We start from the raw sequence: 15,399 nt of genomic DNA, 5'->3' as shown, positions 1-15,399 counted from the left end.
ACAAATTGCAATCAAAATTTAGGGCCATTCAATTCTGGGGACTCAAAGTTTCTTCAAGAAACTTTCCTATTTGACTTCACAAATAAAAAAGATTTAACTTTTGTATGAATACAACTCGGCGTCTAGTTGTATTGAGTAATATTATATTATATCATCTTCACGAAATGGCTAGATTTGTACAATTAATTTGTTTTTGGATCGATTAGAAACAAAAAAATTAGGATAGTTTGATAAAAATATATTATCCTTGCAAATGCAATAGTTCATTTACTGTCTACACTATATATGTAAATAAGAATGCCTAAATATATTGGAGTCTAACGCATGATAAAACGAAAGGGATATATTTTGATTGGATGTTAAAGGTTTAAGTCCTGTAACTATATGTAAGCCCCATCTTGACATCCAAATAGAGGGTTGTAGTTCATTATTTTACTTAATCTTAATGAAAAAACAGGTTTGATTCTATAAAATTTGGTTAATTATCCCCCCATGATGGCCGACACCAAGAAAACGTTTGAAATATTATTTAAAAGACAAGTAGATTTTGTAGATTGAAATAAAATGTCCCAAAAAAATAGGTTCCTTGGAATGTTCCAAAAAGTTCTGATGTTTTATAATCAAAAATTCTGCTCAAACAATTATCTACAATAATTATTACTTAATTGTTTTTAAAAGTGTTAATTGAGTTAAAGGACGTACCCTCTAAATTCATGTTTTCCCTGTAACACATAAGTCATAAGCAATCCCATTCATATTTTCCGTAGATAAGTTAGATTTATTTTTTTAGGTTAAAAAATAACACCAGGAAAAGTGGTATTAAATCCTGGACGTGTTAAGACTGCTTTTATTTTAAGCCATTAAAAGTAAATTGTATGAATTATGATCATTGATTCTAATCATATCAATTTATTGCATAAAAGTCAAAATACAATGCTCAAACATCTAGCTAGAAAAGAAAAAAAAGGCTGATAACAAAAAAAAATATTATGTTTTAATTACAGCGCCCTCTCTTGTCTAAAAGTAAAAAGACGTCGTTATATAATATAATAATATTATATTGTTTAATTGCTATCAAAGAGTATATCATTTTAAATTTATCATAATATGCGTTTATAAATTAATTTGAATTTAAATCAACTATCATATATGTATCTTAGAAAGAACTTCGGATAAGATTGTTTATATCAGATCTATACAAATATTAGAATTCATAACATTCATTACATATAAAATAGAAAGTCAAAAGAACATAGCTACATAGCTCTAGCTACTCCCTTTTTCATCTTTTTAGACAACTGACTATTCTGATTCAGAGTTCATTCAATGCCTTGAGCATTTTTTTTTATTGGTTAATTAGGATTTTTGTACATTTTTGATAAAATGTCCATGTTTCCGACTATGAAACCAAATCACAACCGTGGTTAGCTATTCTAAATGGGTGGTCTGAGTGAGTCCATTCTTTGTAGTACATTCTATCAAGAATATTTCAAGGATCAAAGAATTTCTACCTCTCATCGCATGTCACTTCTCACCAAATAAGTCCACTATAATTTAGCCATTACTTTATGGTTATATAAGGTTACGGAGCATAATTCAACGCACAAAGCCATTGGACTTGTATCTGCACTTTTTGAAAAACTAAATCAGGGACAAGTCAAATTATTAACAGAGATTTTAGGGACTCAAATAAAGTATAGCGGAAATGGTAAAAAGCTCTCATTAATCCTCAAGAAATATCCGTCGTAAAAAGAAAGTTCAAGATAATATTTTAGAATCTGATAATGTCGAGTATGAGGATACATTTGAAGAATCTTCAATGAGATTTGAATTTCTTGAAACCTCGTGTATTGTAGACTTCGATTAACAAACACTGAAGAAATTGAAAATCATTTAAAAGTTGACAATCATTCCATGATGACACTTGTTGATAAATCAGATGGTGTTGACGACCTTGGAATTGTTAAGTAATTTTTAAAAACAAGAATTACCCATGGTTTAAGTTTTCAAACTGAAGGACAGAGTTTCTTTGAAGTAGTTTTTTTTAAATGTTATACTATAACAAGTTAGTTTCATCTTCCAAATTATTAGTCATATCAGCCGTTATCATATATTTCTCATGTCGAAGTCAAATCAGAGTATAAACGTAATTATAAGTAAGTTTATTACATTTAGCAGCTGATTTAAATTACATACTTTCAATGGTAAAAATGCTTTTATTTGGTCATTCGTTATTTGCACAAGTCATATTAACGTAAATTGTTGATTACGTTCTAGTGCTTTTGATATGAATCTGATATTTTTTTAAATTATCTGAAAAAAAGAAGCTTATCATTTATTAACTATAATACTACTTGAGAATATTGGAAATTTTACATCACTTTAAGCACTCAAAATATTTTAGTGTTCCAATTAAGTATGTTATTGTATTCATTTATTAATGTAATGATTGACATTTGTATGTTCTAAACTTGGGCATGTTCTCTTTTAAATATTATTTAACATTAAAATCAAACATGGTAATTGAATCAAAGTAGGGATATTTATTAAGCTAATACATATTATAATGTACTTGACACAAGGAGAACTGTGACTCGAGTCCTACTTATATTTCATTAGATTGGGACTTCAGGCTCGATTTGAAGTAGACATCATTAACTTTCCCTTAGATTCGAGCTCGAAGACTTAAGACTTGACTTGGACTCATAAAATCACTACTAAGCAGAGCATGGGGCTTGTATTTAAGTCGCACTTGAGTTTCATAAATCTTGAATCGGATTGATGAGCAGCTCTCCTATGTAGAACATGCTATTACATTTATTTTATCTTGCAACCTTTCCTAGAGGGGAAAAAAACAGGGAAAAGGCCCAAAATCAGTTGGTAGTTAGCCAATTCTTAGCAACTATGAATTCAATATGGGAACACTGCAATGAATTCATTTCAGTGCTCCCTGAGTGACCATTCAATAATCGCAGAAAATTATTAACAACATAAAAAGATCTATTTCAAATGAATACACTTAATGTTCAGGACAATGATTAGGGGAAAAGGAGCATAAATTTGACCGCTGCTGAAAAAAACTTAAATTTATAATTATGTATGTCAGGTAGAGCCGCGTTGAATAGAAAAAAAAATAGTTCATATACGAACTAATTTTGATGTTCAAAGAGTTTAAACCAACAAATAAATGAGACAATTCATAATGAGACAAAACATAATACTTGACACAAAACTACATTTTCTTTGACAACCGAAGATACTTTATTGTTATCCTGATAAAATCAGCTAGTAATAAATAATAACGGGTTGAAATTATATTTAAATTAAAAGATTTTTACAAGAGCACCACTTGATAACAAAATAAATATTTTTTGTTGATTATAGGGGCTAAAAATCAAATATGTGAATTATCTTTAAATTATGTCTGTGTTAAATGGTTGAAAAGCAAAATAGATGAGGTGATGTCATTCCTACCATATGCCCCCATGGCTGATTAACATGTCGTATTTCATTTTGAGGTTTTGTTGATATTTTTGTTAATGTGAACAGATACTTATTTTCACTTATTCTACCATGATAAATCTCTTTTATATAATTTAATACAAAGGTATTATTTAAACACAATTAATTTTAACCCACAAGTATCGAATATTGTATGTATAAAATAAGAGCCTGGAAGAAAAATATTACGTGAATAGAAAGTTAGTCTTTGCTGGCTACAACATTTTTCCACTCATTTCTTATATGGACAAACTGAAAAGAATGAATGAACTTCCGTTTAATACTCAACTTGGTCTTAAAGATACATTTTGATTGGTTGTGACGTAAGAGCTAACTGCCCAATTAACTTATTTTGGCTGTAACCGGCGCTAACTTCTTTCCTTTTCCGATTTGAACGATCAAGCGATCAGAGGTAAGGAATTTTATTCTTTAGTATTTAATCCTTGAGAATCAAGATGATCTCAGGGATTTTTTTGGGGCAGCAAGGGTGACAAATAAAAGGAGAGGGAGGGGTTGTTATTTGCTGTCCGTCTTCTCTCCTTTGTTTGCTGATAACCTGGAATTGCAAGAGTTTAATGCATTTACTATTCACAGGGAGAGAGAGACTATTAAAGTAAAATGGACAAGCAAGTAACAACCGCTCGTGTGATCAAAGTCTTGGGCCGTACAGGTTCCCAGGGTCAATGTACCCAAGTAAAAGTGGAGTTCTTGGGCCAAGAAAATCGGCAAATTATTCGCAACGTGAAGGGACCCGTTCGGGAAGGAGACATCCTCACCCTTCTCGAGTCCGAGAGAGAAGCCAGAAGATTAAGATAAGGACTGGAACAGGCGGCTCTGTCCCTTCTTCTCCCCCTCCTTTACTTTTTCTTTGTCACTCTGATTTCATGTCCCTTGAATAATTAAATCAAATATATTTGAATTAATACGTTTCAATTCCGTGCCTCTGCATTTGTTGTTTCATTTCTCATCATTTCCTATTCTACATCCTTTTTCCCCTTTAGATGGCTCCTCGATATGAGATGTGTATTGGCCTCGACAAAGGTCACAAAACCACTAAAAATGAGTTGAAAAAGAAACCTTCCTCCCGTAAGGGAATGGTTACAACTCGCTCACGGTTCATCCGTGATATTGTTCGGGAAGTCGCTGGTTTCTCCCCTTATGAGAGAAGAGCAATGGAGTTGCTCAGAATCTCAAAGGATAAGCGTTGTCTCAAATTCTTGAAGAAGCGTATTGGCTCCCACGTCAGAGCCAGAAGGAAGCGTGAAGAGATGAGCGCCGTTCTCCAAGCCATGAGAAAGCAAACTAAATAATCTTTTTATTACATCCATAACATTTCAGAATAAAATTGTTATTTACCAGTTCCCTAGTTTTTATTCCCATTTTTTGTACTATAGATCGTCTTCACGTGATGGGCCTTTTTGTGGCCATCAAAAAGCTTAAGTTTATTAGTAGTGCCACTCTGGTTTTCATTATTATTAAGGATGTCGAAATAGATCCCCCAATTTATAAGATTTGAGACTTGCTGTCTTAAAACTTTTTGCACCCCTATTCAAATTGTCTTGTTTTTATATTTCTGGGCCAAAAATGAAGTGTCTACTCAGTCCAGCCTTTCGTACTAGAACTGATAAGGTGAATGACGTTATCCGAGTACCGAAATTTATAAGTTTTAAGGACTGGAGTCTTCAATTTTTATCAAAGACCGACACAACACTACGTAAATATATTATTTGTATTGGTTTTTCGTAAGATACAATTAAGATATCTTCTTGATCTAAGTCAACAAAAATGTTTAAATCTAGGTATTAAAGACACTATACGATGGATCTTACTAAGATTTAAATCAAATTACAGTATTCCTCATCTGCATCATGTAGTATTCAATATCTACGGGATTTCTGTTCGCCTAAAAGAGCTCTCGCTTTCGGCTCCCTAACGACTCTTCCATTTTTTGTTGTTATAGAAAAAATTAAAATTTATTTGCTCAATTTGCCCGAATGACCTATGAGCAAAGAAATCCCCGAAAATAAAGAATACCTTCTGTGTTCGCCTCAAATTTCCTCCCGACAAAAACAATTTATAATTAAAAGGCAATAATTTCATCAATTGAGGTGAGTCGGCACATAGAGCCTAACGTTCGCGAACGATACATCACTCTTATTCAATGCAGATGTGAAGTCCTTGGAATTAAGAAATATTGGAAATTTATCTTATATTTAGTAAAATACCAACTTAGAGACCCTGGCGTCTCCTTCACACATTCATGAACAGGGGGAAGGGCTAGATCCCCCTCCCCCATGATGGAGGAATTTTAGTTTAAAGACAAATTTTGATGGAAATGGGATAAAAATCAAATTTTGGGAGGGACGGAGAAAAAAATTTTAATTTTTGAAATTAATTCAAAATAACCAAACCACCTCCCCAACAAAAATGATGAAGATATAAAACAGTTGACTTGGATCAGTAAATACATTCTGGTTGCTTCAACCATATACGTAGTAAGACTCCGTTGTTGTTTTTATTTCCATTCATAGTATCAAGAGCTTACACGTGATGTCTGCCATTTAAGGACCCTTAAACAACCAAGTTTATTATTAGCGAAAACCCTTTTTTTCGTAATTAATTAATTACAAATCTATGATACTTCGATTTGACCTAGACTTTAATTGCAAGAAGCATAATAAAACACACACAGTCCCAAGTTGTTATATACAAAATTTCAGGACAGTGTCACAGAAAACTAAAAATTTATATCTATACTAACAGTGTTTATCATTTGCATCAAGTAGTATTCAATGAGGATGTTTGGTATTTTTTAATTACTCTTAAAGCTTATTGATGCAGTTTATCAAGATTTAAAGAAAATATGATCATTTTATGTAGTAACAATATCAACTTTGAGACCCCAAGATGGCGTTTCCTTAACTTACGCATTTAATAATACTCCTTATTATTTGGTTAATCTTTGGATTATTTAAGAATGGGATATAACAGTTAACTTGGGTAGGCAAAGATGTCTCCGCTTATTGTAGTTTTTGGGAACGAGAAAAATCCGCGTTGTACGGGTATTTAGTACAAAAACCCGTAAAATGGGATAAATTATTTTTCAGTCAACTTGTTACTATTTTCTCCATTCTTTTTAGTATGGTTAGGACAATAAAACCATATTATTCATCGTAAATTATTTAAAATAATGCTGCCAGATCTTTTATTTGCTGGATTATAAATTCAGTAATTTCAATACTGCAAAATTTAAATAATCGGAACTTAACCAATATTTATTTAGCAACCTTTTTAATTACAAGTTTGTATGTTAAGTAATAATCAAAAGTTACAGTCTATGTATCATATAAAATGCTTAAAGGATACTCCACCTCCCCCTTATACAAAATTATACACTCCTAGGTATAATAGTATGAATATATTTAGACATAGAATGAACGAACTCATCCATAACTACAAAAATTCTTATTTACCTCAATATATGGTTTTTGTTAATTTTTAATCATAATATAAAACCACGATATGAGAGGGATTTACCGCACTATACGGGGAGTCAGAATAGTTCCAAGCACTGCGTTATGCGAAATCCGCGTTATGCAGGGACCAGGTAAACCTATATTTCAATGCGTCAATAGGTAGTAATTCTGATTATCAGTGATCTGAATCTCAATGAAGAAAGTAATAAGTAGTAAAAAGTAAGGTTCCTCAGGTACAGTTCTCTACATACAATTAGAGAGATAAAGGCTTTCTAAATTAAAATTAAGCCATATCATAGATCATGGTGTCGGTGAAGAGATATGGATTGTCAACATATTTGTATTTCGGAATTCTATTTCAAGTTGCAAATGTGGGGTCCAAAATTATAGAAGGTCATTTATGGACTGGGGATAATTGGAGCTTCTTGGCTAGATTTTGTTTCTTAAGTTTACACGGCAAGTTTGAATATGAAATACAATATGATATGAGCTACGCTGTACAAAACATTGATTTGTACTATGATACAAATTATCAGTGGAACCGGGTCTATGGGAATACAAAAGATTTGGATACATGTAGAGAAAAGGAATCTGTTCTCCAAGTAGGTTATTAATATGCAATGAAAATCGATAAAGATGTTATTTAAGTTGGCTTGCATTTATACTTTACAGTCTTCATCGATTGTTTTTGCTTTTAAAATATTCATAAGTACGATTAAAATAATCCTTTATAGCATTTATTATTTATCATCTCAATATACATACATTCTCATAGGTCGAAGACAATCAATTCATAAACTTAACGACTAAAATGGTCGTCTCAGGATGTCATCAAGTTACTAATTCAAACAAAAGTAGTGTTTCAATGCATTGCAAGGGTACGAGAAATTTTAAAACTGTGAGAGAGAGATGGTGGTTTGTTGCTATTTCAAATTGTAACTCCACAAAGGGTCTACGTCTAAGGTATCTTACTATTTTGTTCAGCTTTTGTATTGAATACGCCTTGTTAATTTATCATTTTAAGTTATCGATTCCTAATGACCAATGGAGAGAAAGATGACTTACTTCACCACCATTTCTCTGCGGATGAATTTTATCTATTACCAGTCCTTGTAGTTTCTTTAATTCAAAATATCATCGTCGGATTCTTTGCGATTTGGTCAACAGTGATCCTCAAAGCTCGACAACTACTCCACACATCATTCAAAATGTATATCATATCAATGCTATTTCATGTAAGAGAATTATTATATTTCTAGGCCCTTCTTCCAACTCAATAGGTTTTTTTTCTCTAATAGACGTTTGGTGTATTTTTCTTAGTGGTACATTATACAAGTTTTGGAGTAAATGGGAAGGGAGTTCCAAAGATCAAGTTTATGGGCCAAATCTTTGAATCAACTGGAGAAACAATTTTCTTAATTCTTCTCATACTTCTTGCAAAAGGTTATACTGTTACACGAGCTAGATTAAGGCAAGGCTCGACTTTAAAGCTTATCCTATTTGGTTTTGCATATACTATCATGTATTTGTCTTTATTCTTTATTGAGAAATATTACTTCGATCCTGGTCAAGTATGATTTAATTATATGAATTATGTAATAATTATTACTGAATTACTTTATCTATTTTTAGGTTCTTTATATTTACGAATCAGTTGCAGGTTATGGAATAGTCTTTCTTCGAACTGTGGGGTGGATAATGTTTATGTACTCAATTTATTTCACATTGAAGCATTATCCAGAAAAGGGATCGTTCTATTATCCCTTTTTCTGTTTCTACACTCTTTGGTTTCTCTCTGGCCCCATCATTATACTTATCTCTAATCATGAGATATCAGAGTGGGTGAGAGAAAAGGTTGTCGTTTCTGTAGAACACTTTGTGGTCCTCATTGGACAAATATTCTTTCTTCTCATTACTCGACCCTCAATCAATAATAGAAATTTTCCGTACCATGTAAGAACATCACAAATAGGTATCATGGAAGCCATCACGGGTAATACTCTTCTTGGACATCACACCCTGGACAACTTTTCCCATGGAGGCAACTATAATGTATCCTCGCAAAACATGGAAGTTTTCACAGTCTCTAATAACAAAGAAACTTTGAACGGCGCTTTACAATCATCTCGATCTCATTCAAATTGGGCAAATAGAGACAATGAGGATTCAACTCCACCACGAACACCCCCTCCAACCTATTCAAATGGCCAAATAGTTCAAAATAAATCAATTTTCAATCCAAATGATGAGCTTTAATAATTTGACTTGCATTAAATAAATATATATGTACTTCTAATGAAATATAATTTATAGTATTTTAATTAAAAAACCTTTTGTTGCATGTACCTACAATACTTTTCATATTATAAAAGCTTTACAAGCTCATTGACCATGTTTGTAACACTATCGTGGACTTCGTGGAACTTTCCGTCATACATGAAAGCAGGTGAAGAAACAACTTTGTTCTTTTCATCCACACAGACTTCTGTTACTTCTTTTTCAACCACATTCGCACCCAGACTATTGGCAGCATCCAAACTGCCTTCATGAGGCCATCCAGCACCTCTCTTACCCAATGTTATGGAGACTCCTGGAATAGTTTTTGCTGCAAGTATTGGCGCAATACAACAAAAAGCTAGAGGCTTTCCATTGCTATGAAAATCCTTTATTTTAGATTCTACTACTGGGTCGAGGGTGAGTTTATCCCCATTAAATGCGAAATCTGAGAGATTCTTGGCTGCACCAAATCCTCCAGGAAAAATCAAGGCATCAACATCTCCCAGTTCTAAGGACTGAAAAATAGATCAATCATTTTCAATTGACGTAAATCTCGGTCAAATATATATTACTTTAAGATCTAATGGAGCAGCCCTGGCGATTCTGGAGGATTCAACTAAAACGTTCCTTGTTTGTCCCTCAATTGGTATTCCTTTAGAGTGGTCAATGACATGAGCTTGGTCCTTATCAAGCGAGTAAACAACTGGTGTTTTGCCAGCTCTTGTAAGTGCAACGAGTGTCGCAGAAGCCTCATGGATCTCACTTCCATCGTACACTCCAGAGCCTGACAACACTACTCCGATTTTACCTGTAGACATTGTACTTAAGCTACAGCGAAGAACACTCGTTACAGAGGATACCCCAAGTCTTAAGTGGTAAAACATGCTTCACAGGGCACAATATTTCTTTGACGTCATTATGCAATGAACAAAATAAACATGACCAAATATCAAAATAATGTATTTTTTATTCACTGACGTCATGAATTGCATCATAATTGAAGGAGACGCAATTTTTGGGCCCGAAAAAAATCTTTGTAGATATATCATATTATAATTCAACTCCAGGCATATGAGAATGAGTTGACAATTAATATAGTCATTAAGGTTAGGATATTCACCTATGCAGATAGCAGATGAGTTTCAACCCCTTTCTAGGAGAACTAGGCCACCTGTAGCCTACAGGCTGTAGGTAATTACATCATTTCAGCTGTTGTAGTAACCAATAAGGACCGGTCCTAGACTTTTAAATTTTGTTAGGACCGGACTGATAGGACTATAGTCTTTTTAGACGGATCCATCACTATGCACAATGTATATTTCATGGATCCTCGAAACTTGAGACTATAATTGACTTAGAATTTCCCACGTTCTTGGGGTTTTTTACTTAAGGTATTAGAGCCGTACTGCACTTTTCTGTGTCACTTAGGTAAATTTTAACCTTAGTAATCAAATTGAAGGCATTGCTCAAAGCTTACACTCATAGATAAGCGATGTTCTTGACATACATATAACCCTACATGACCTATCCTTAAATACGTTTGCTACCTACACCTCGGTGAACCATTTCCACTCCTCAAATCTATAGTTGGGAATTTTTGAAGAGTTCTCAACAAAAAAGGACTGCTCTTGGAAGAAGGCACTCCAAAAACAGACTACTTCATTGGGTCTCTGGATTGACAAGAAAGTGCAGCATCCAATATTGTTTTAACCATTATTCTCCTGTCTTCGTCACAAGTCTATAAACCTCTTTTCTCTCTCAGGTTTATGTTGGACTTTCTTATAAGAACTCATATACGCCCTATAAATTACTTAATCCCTCTCGTTGACTATTTTTCCATGTCTAAAATGGTATTATGTTCAAATTGTATATTCTGTTTGCTATAATTGATATTTGTTGAGTAGGGACCTAAGAGATTGCCGTTTCTTATTTTGAATTGTCAACAATTTGAAATAGTGGCTGGAGAGTGCACATGCAGCGCGTTGGAAGCTAAATAATAAGAGTAAGAATGACAGTCTTTGATTTTTAAATGCATGTGCAATTATGAGTCTACAGTTGATATTATTTCCCTCCATACATAATTTCTAATCAATACGTAACCAAATTAATGCGCTATTTATAAATTATAACTAGTCCTAAAAAATATATAATTGTAAATAACCTATAATAACTTGTAGCTAGCTACAAGTTATTATAGGTTATGGATGAGACGTCACGCGAATCCTCATCAGCTGACCACCGCGCTACTTAATAAAATTAAATGAATAAAATAATTCAAAAACGTGGTGAAAAGCCATAGGATTTATTTAGTTGTTACTTATTACTTGTTGGGGATCGCCTTTCTGGTGGACATGAGAGTTTGTCCATTCTTTCTTCCTGTTAATGGCGTAGGGTGAGTACTGAGTAGCTCTTACCTCTACTTTGTGTTAATTATTTTGAGGATGATAAATTTAGCCCCGTACTGCTTGACAACCGGAGGAATTCTCGTTGTAGAACAATGAGAAGGACTCCGGGCTGAAATGATTACAATGAGGTTCTGAAGAGTCATTATCCTCGGTTGAGCCATAATGGCTTATGCTTGATCCATGTTTCTAATCTCTATCCTTTCTTATTTTCATTAGTTCCTTGACGAAGTGTTGGAGTCTTGTGCGTTCTTTCTTGATCATCCCCGTGCCAAAGGTAAATTTTTATAGTCAATTTTGTTTTATCCCCTTCCCTCTCCTTTAATGATGAGATTTTTAGCCCCGTACTGCTTGACACTCTGGAGGAATCACTTTTGAAGATCAAAAGGGATAACTCCAAAGTGAAATGATTACATTGAGGTTCTGAATGAACTCCCTAAAATAAAGCATGTCTCCTTATTGTTCTTGGATGATAATCCTTCTGTTTTTCTTTAGAATACATGGTTCGGAAGCAAAACGTGGACTGTAACGGGGTTTTCAACATTTTACGTTAATAGGTTTCGAAAACGACGTCATATTTGTTATTGTTTCTTTGATAGCTGTGCTTAGAAATAATTGTAGTTTTATCATGGAGCAGTACACACTCGAGCAACGCTTGCAAATTATTAAAATTTATTACAAAAGTGGTGAGTCTTTGATCCAAACTTTAAGAGCGTTAACGCCAATTTATGGCCAACGTAATCGACCTGCAAAATCAACAATTCAACGTTTGGTGAAAAAATTTGAGTCCACATACATGCTACATAATGTTCCTGTGCCAGTGAGACAAAGAAATGCACGAAGTGTAAAAAATATTGCTGCCGCAAGCGCATCAATTCAAGATGACCCAAATTAGTCTCTTACACGCCGTTTCTCAATAGTTGGGCATCTCTGTGACATCGTTGTGGCGAATTTTGCGAAAAGATCTTGGCCTACACCCGTATAAGATCAAGTTGACACAAGAAATGAAACCGTCGGCTCATGCGTCTTAGCAATTTGGATCCTACAAGAGGACATTACAATGGAACAAGATATATTGTCGTTGGTATCAATAAGAAGTTCATAAATGGATTTGTAAACGGGGTAGTATCAGGGTGCTCGAGTCCTGATTCCAAGATTGAAGTTTATAACTTCAGGGGATTATCCATTCCGTTTTTCCACGCTACTTCTCTCTTTCCTAGATTACTTACTTACTCTGATGATAACAAAAAATTACCAGTTCTGCATCTGACAAGTTTTTATCCTACAGCGAACTGAGATCTTCATTTATTGGATTCACATTTTTCATCGGGCCATCATATTACCTTTCTCTCTTTATTTATCCTCATAAGTGATTTTCAGCCAAAAGAGATGATAAATATTATCAGTTACGCTTCCAATACGAAGGTAATAATCAATGATCTATCTTAAACCAATATTTAATCATGATGATAACAAAAAACTTACCAGTTCTGCTTCTGACAAGTTTTCTGAAGAACGTTTAATCCCACAGCGAACTGAACTATTGGTTTAATCGTAAACTCCATTTGTATTTATCTCCTAAGATTTTAATGTCCTTTTTTTATCTCTTTTAAAGATAGTTAATCCTGAACTGAGGAGAAAGGGATAAGAAAATAGAAACGTGGAGTCCTTAAAAAGGTAATTTATCTTGCACAAGTTATCATAAATCTATTTAAATCTTGAATGATGAATCTATAGTCGTGCAGCTTATCATGATAACTCCGTGATCTAAACAAACTTTCAGTGTAGCTCTGAGCCACTATCTCTTACTATTTTATTCCATAATTAAGGCTTGAAACCTCATTTTTAATATATTTTCTTTCTCTTCTTATTAGGTTTTCTATCCATCGAAATGTAATGGACTTCATTGGTCCTAGCGTGAAGTGCCAATCATCATAATATATCAAATGTGAAATTTGTTAAAAGCTAATAAATAACAATATTTAATTTTATTATTTTAGCATTTGTTAATAATTATAGTTTGTCTATTTTTTTGCAATCGGTAGTATTAGATCTCTGTTGTATTCAGTCTATCAATACTTATAGATATAGTGTTTAAGATATAAGGATAGTCCATATTTGATACTGTTAGTCTAAACTCTAGAATAAAAAGTCGTGGCAGAGGGTAATTTTAATACTATTCCTAAGTTTACATAGTTGATTTTAGAATTTAATCATTAGAATGGTGTTAAATGGTTACAGTCTGCGGATCCAAAAATATCACGATTGTTTATAGAACTATTATCACGTGAATCAAGCTTTTAAAATGTATGTTTTTGCGCTGTGTAAAATAAGCAGTAAAATTCCTTTATGGTTAACTATGTTTTCGTTGATTAACCTATTAGTTCCGTGAATGAATTTAGGATATAGGTTCTTATACTGAAAACAATTGCTGGGTGTTGACTAATTTTTTCCCGGTTTTGGATATCCCTCGGTCTTTCAAATTCATGGACTATATCTTTTTTTATTGAAGAATATCTTAAGTTCTTCATTACACGTTTTGTATTGTATTAAAAGGTAAAGAGCAGTTGGCAGGCTTGGATATTAAACGGTATTCACAATCTTTTATTGCCCCATATTGATAATTCGTTTGATCGACGTCAAATATGAGCATATGGAGTTGGTGTTTCTTCAATCATAAAATAGAAGGAAAATATGAATAAACAAGTAGTGTTTAGGTATCTTAAAAGATATAAAAAAATATATTTGAAAGCTAATATCTCGATTAGTTATTCGATAACAACAGTTATTTGATTCTTTTGAGATGGTTATTTTTTATTTTCTCAGGAGGATTTATTTGTTTTACCACTCTGCAATTAACTTGCTAATGTAGATGGCGCTATTTGTATACTGTAGTGCTATGCTGTGTCGTTCACGAACGATTCTTTCTAGTGAACATACTGAACCGACTTTGTTGTATGACTAGTAGTGTTGTAGTGTCGGTCTAAAAAAAAAACTAACTAAAAAGACATCAGTCCGGTCCTAATAAAATTTGTCAGCCTTAGGACAGGTCCTTTAAGGAAACTACTTAGTTTCCTTAATGGGCCCGTCCTATGAGTCACTGAAGTTTCATCATAATTCATAACTTTTTTCAGAGACAAGATAAGTAATGTACCTAGTGTTGGATCAGTCCTAGTACTGATTGCCGTATCAGTTCTTTTTTATCAGTCCGATCTTTTTTATAATTCAACGGTCCTAAGGACTGATAGTGATACATCGGTGTATCAAAATGTATTTTATTTTCTTCACTCATAGCTTGGATTGAAGAATATAAGATCCAAGAACTAAAAAAATAATGAATCATTACTAAAACTTATAATGATACTTGAAATTTAACTTGACTCGGGCCCAGAAGTTTATCTACACAACCCATGGGCCGCTGTGTATTACAGCATATTAGAAGGGATCCTTGGTGCCTAGAAACGCGGCGGCGGTAGAGTTTAAACTGTATTTTTGGCCAAGTACTTCACCTATACAACTTGGGAGCTGGTATGTATTTTGGGATATTAGGAAGGTTCCTTGATGCTCATGGAAGGGGTGGTGGAAGAATTTAATCTGCCTCAGGGACCAGCAGCCTACAATCCGTGGGCAGGGGTGTATTTTAGCATATTAGAAGGGGTTCTTGGTGCTTAGAAATACTGTAGCGGCGCAGTTTAAACTGCCTTGAGGCCCAATACTTCATCTGTATAACCTGAGAGCCGGGA

At 33.6% G+C, this 15,399-nt stretch overlaps 3 protein-coding genes and 1 long non-coding RNA gene across 4 annotated transcripts; 3 read left to right on the top strand and 1 right to left on the bottom strand.

Annotated features, from left to right (window-relative positions):
* Positions 1 to 4,119: 4,119 nt before the first annotated feature.
* On the top strand, positions 4,120 to 4,811 carry LOC121116523 (ribosomal protein L36). Its single transcript, XM_071887494.1, has 2 exons — positions 4,120 to 4,194; positions 4,503 to 4,811. The coding sequence occupies exons 1-2, from the start codon at positions 4,120 to 4,122 to the stop codon at positions 4,809 to 4,811; spliced, it is 384 nt and encodes a 127-aa protein (XP_071743595.1).
* A 2,383-nt stretch (positions 4,812 to 7,194) lies between these two features.
* On the top strand, positions 7,195 to 9,486 carry LOC121116521 (transmembrane protein 145). Its single transcript, XM_040710777.2, has 5 exons — positions 7,195 to 7,579; positions 7,753 to 7,940; positions 8,002 to 8,212; positions 8,276 to 8,548; positions 8,610 to 9,486. Exons 1-5 carry the CDS (start codon positions 7,280 to 7,282, stop codon positions 9,231 to 9,233), a joined length of 1,596 nt encoding a protein of 531 aa, XP_040566711.1. The 5' UTR covers positions 7,195 to 7,279; the 3' UTR covers positions 9,234 to 9,486.
* On the bottom strand, positions 9,215 to 10,194 carry LOC121116522 (glutamine amidotransferase-like class 1 domain-containing protein 3, mitochondrial). Its single transcript, XM_040710778.2, has 2 exons — positions 9,827 to 10,194; positions 9,215 to 9,769 (listed from the first exon to the last, which is right to left on the bottom strand). Exons 1-2 carry the CDS (start codon positions 10,136 to 10,138, stop codon positions 9,341 to 9,343), a joined length of 741 nt encoding a protein of 246 aa, XP_040566712.1. The 5' UTR covers positions 10,139 to 10,194; the 3' UTR covers positions 9,215 to 9,340.
* Positions 10,195 to 11,499: 1,305 nt separating this feature from the next.
* On the top strand, positions 11,500 to 13,647 carry LOC121116519 (uncharacterized). Its single transcript, XR_005863888.2, has 5 exons — positions 11,500 to 11,646; positions 11,876 to 11,933; positions 12,152 to 13,081; positions 13,272 to 13,333; positions 13,531 to 13,647. It is a non-coding gene; the product is annotated as an uncharacterized lncRNA (long non-coding RNA).
* The last annotated feature ends 1,752 nt before the right edge of the window (positions 13,648 to 15,399 follow it).

This window comes from Lepeophtheirus salmonis, chromosome 4, assembly GCF_016086655.4.
Source record: "Lepeophtheirus salmonis chromosome 4, UVic_Lsal_1.4, whole genome shotgun sequence".
NCBI classification, from domain to species: Eukaryota; Metazoa; Arthropoda; class Copepoda; order Siphonostomatoida; family Caligidae; genus Lepeophtheirus; species Lepeophtheirus salmonis.
Note: the sequence above shows the minus strand (reverse complement) of the source record. Positions and strands in the feature narration are given on the sequence as shown.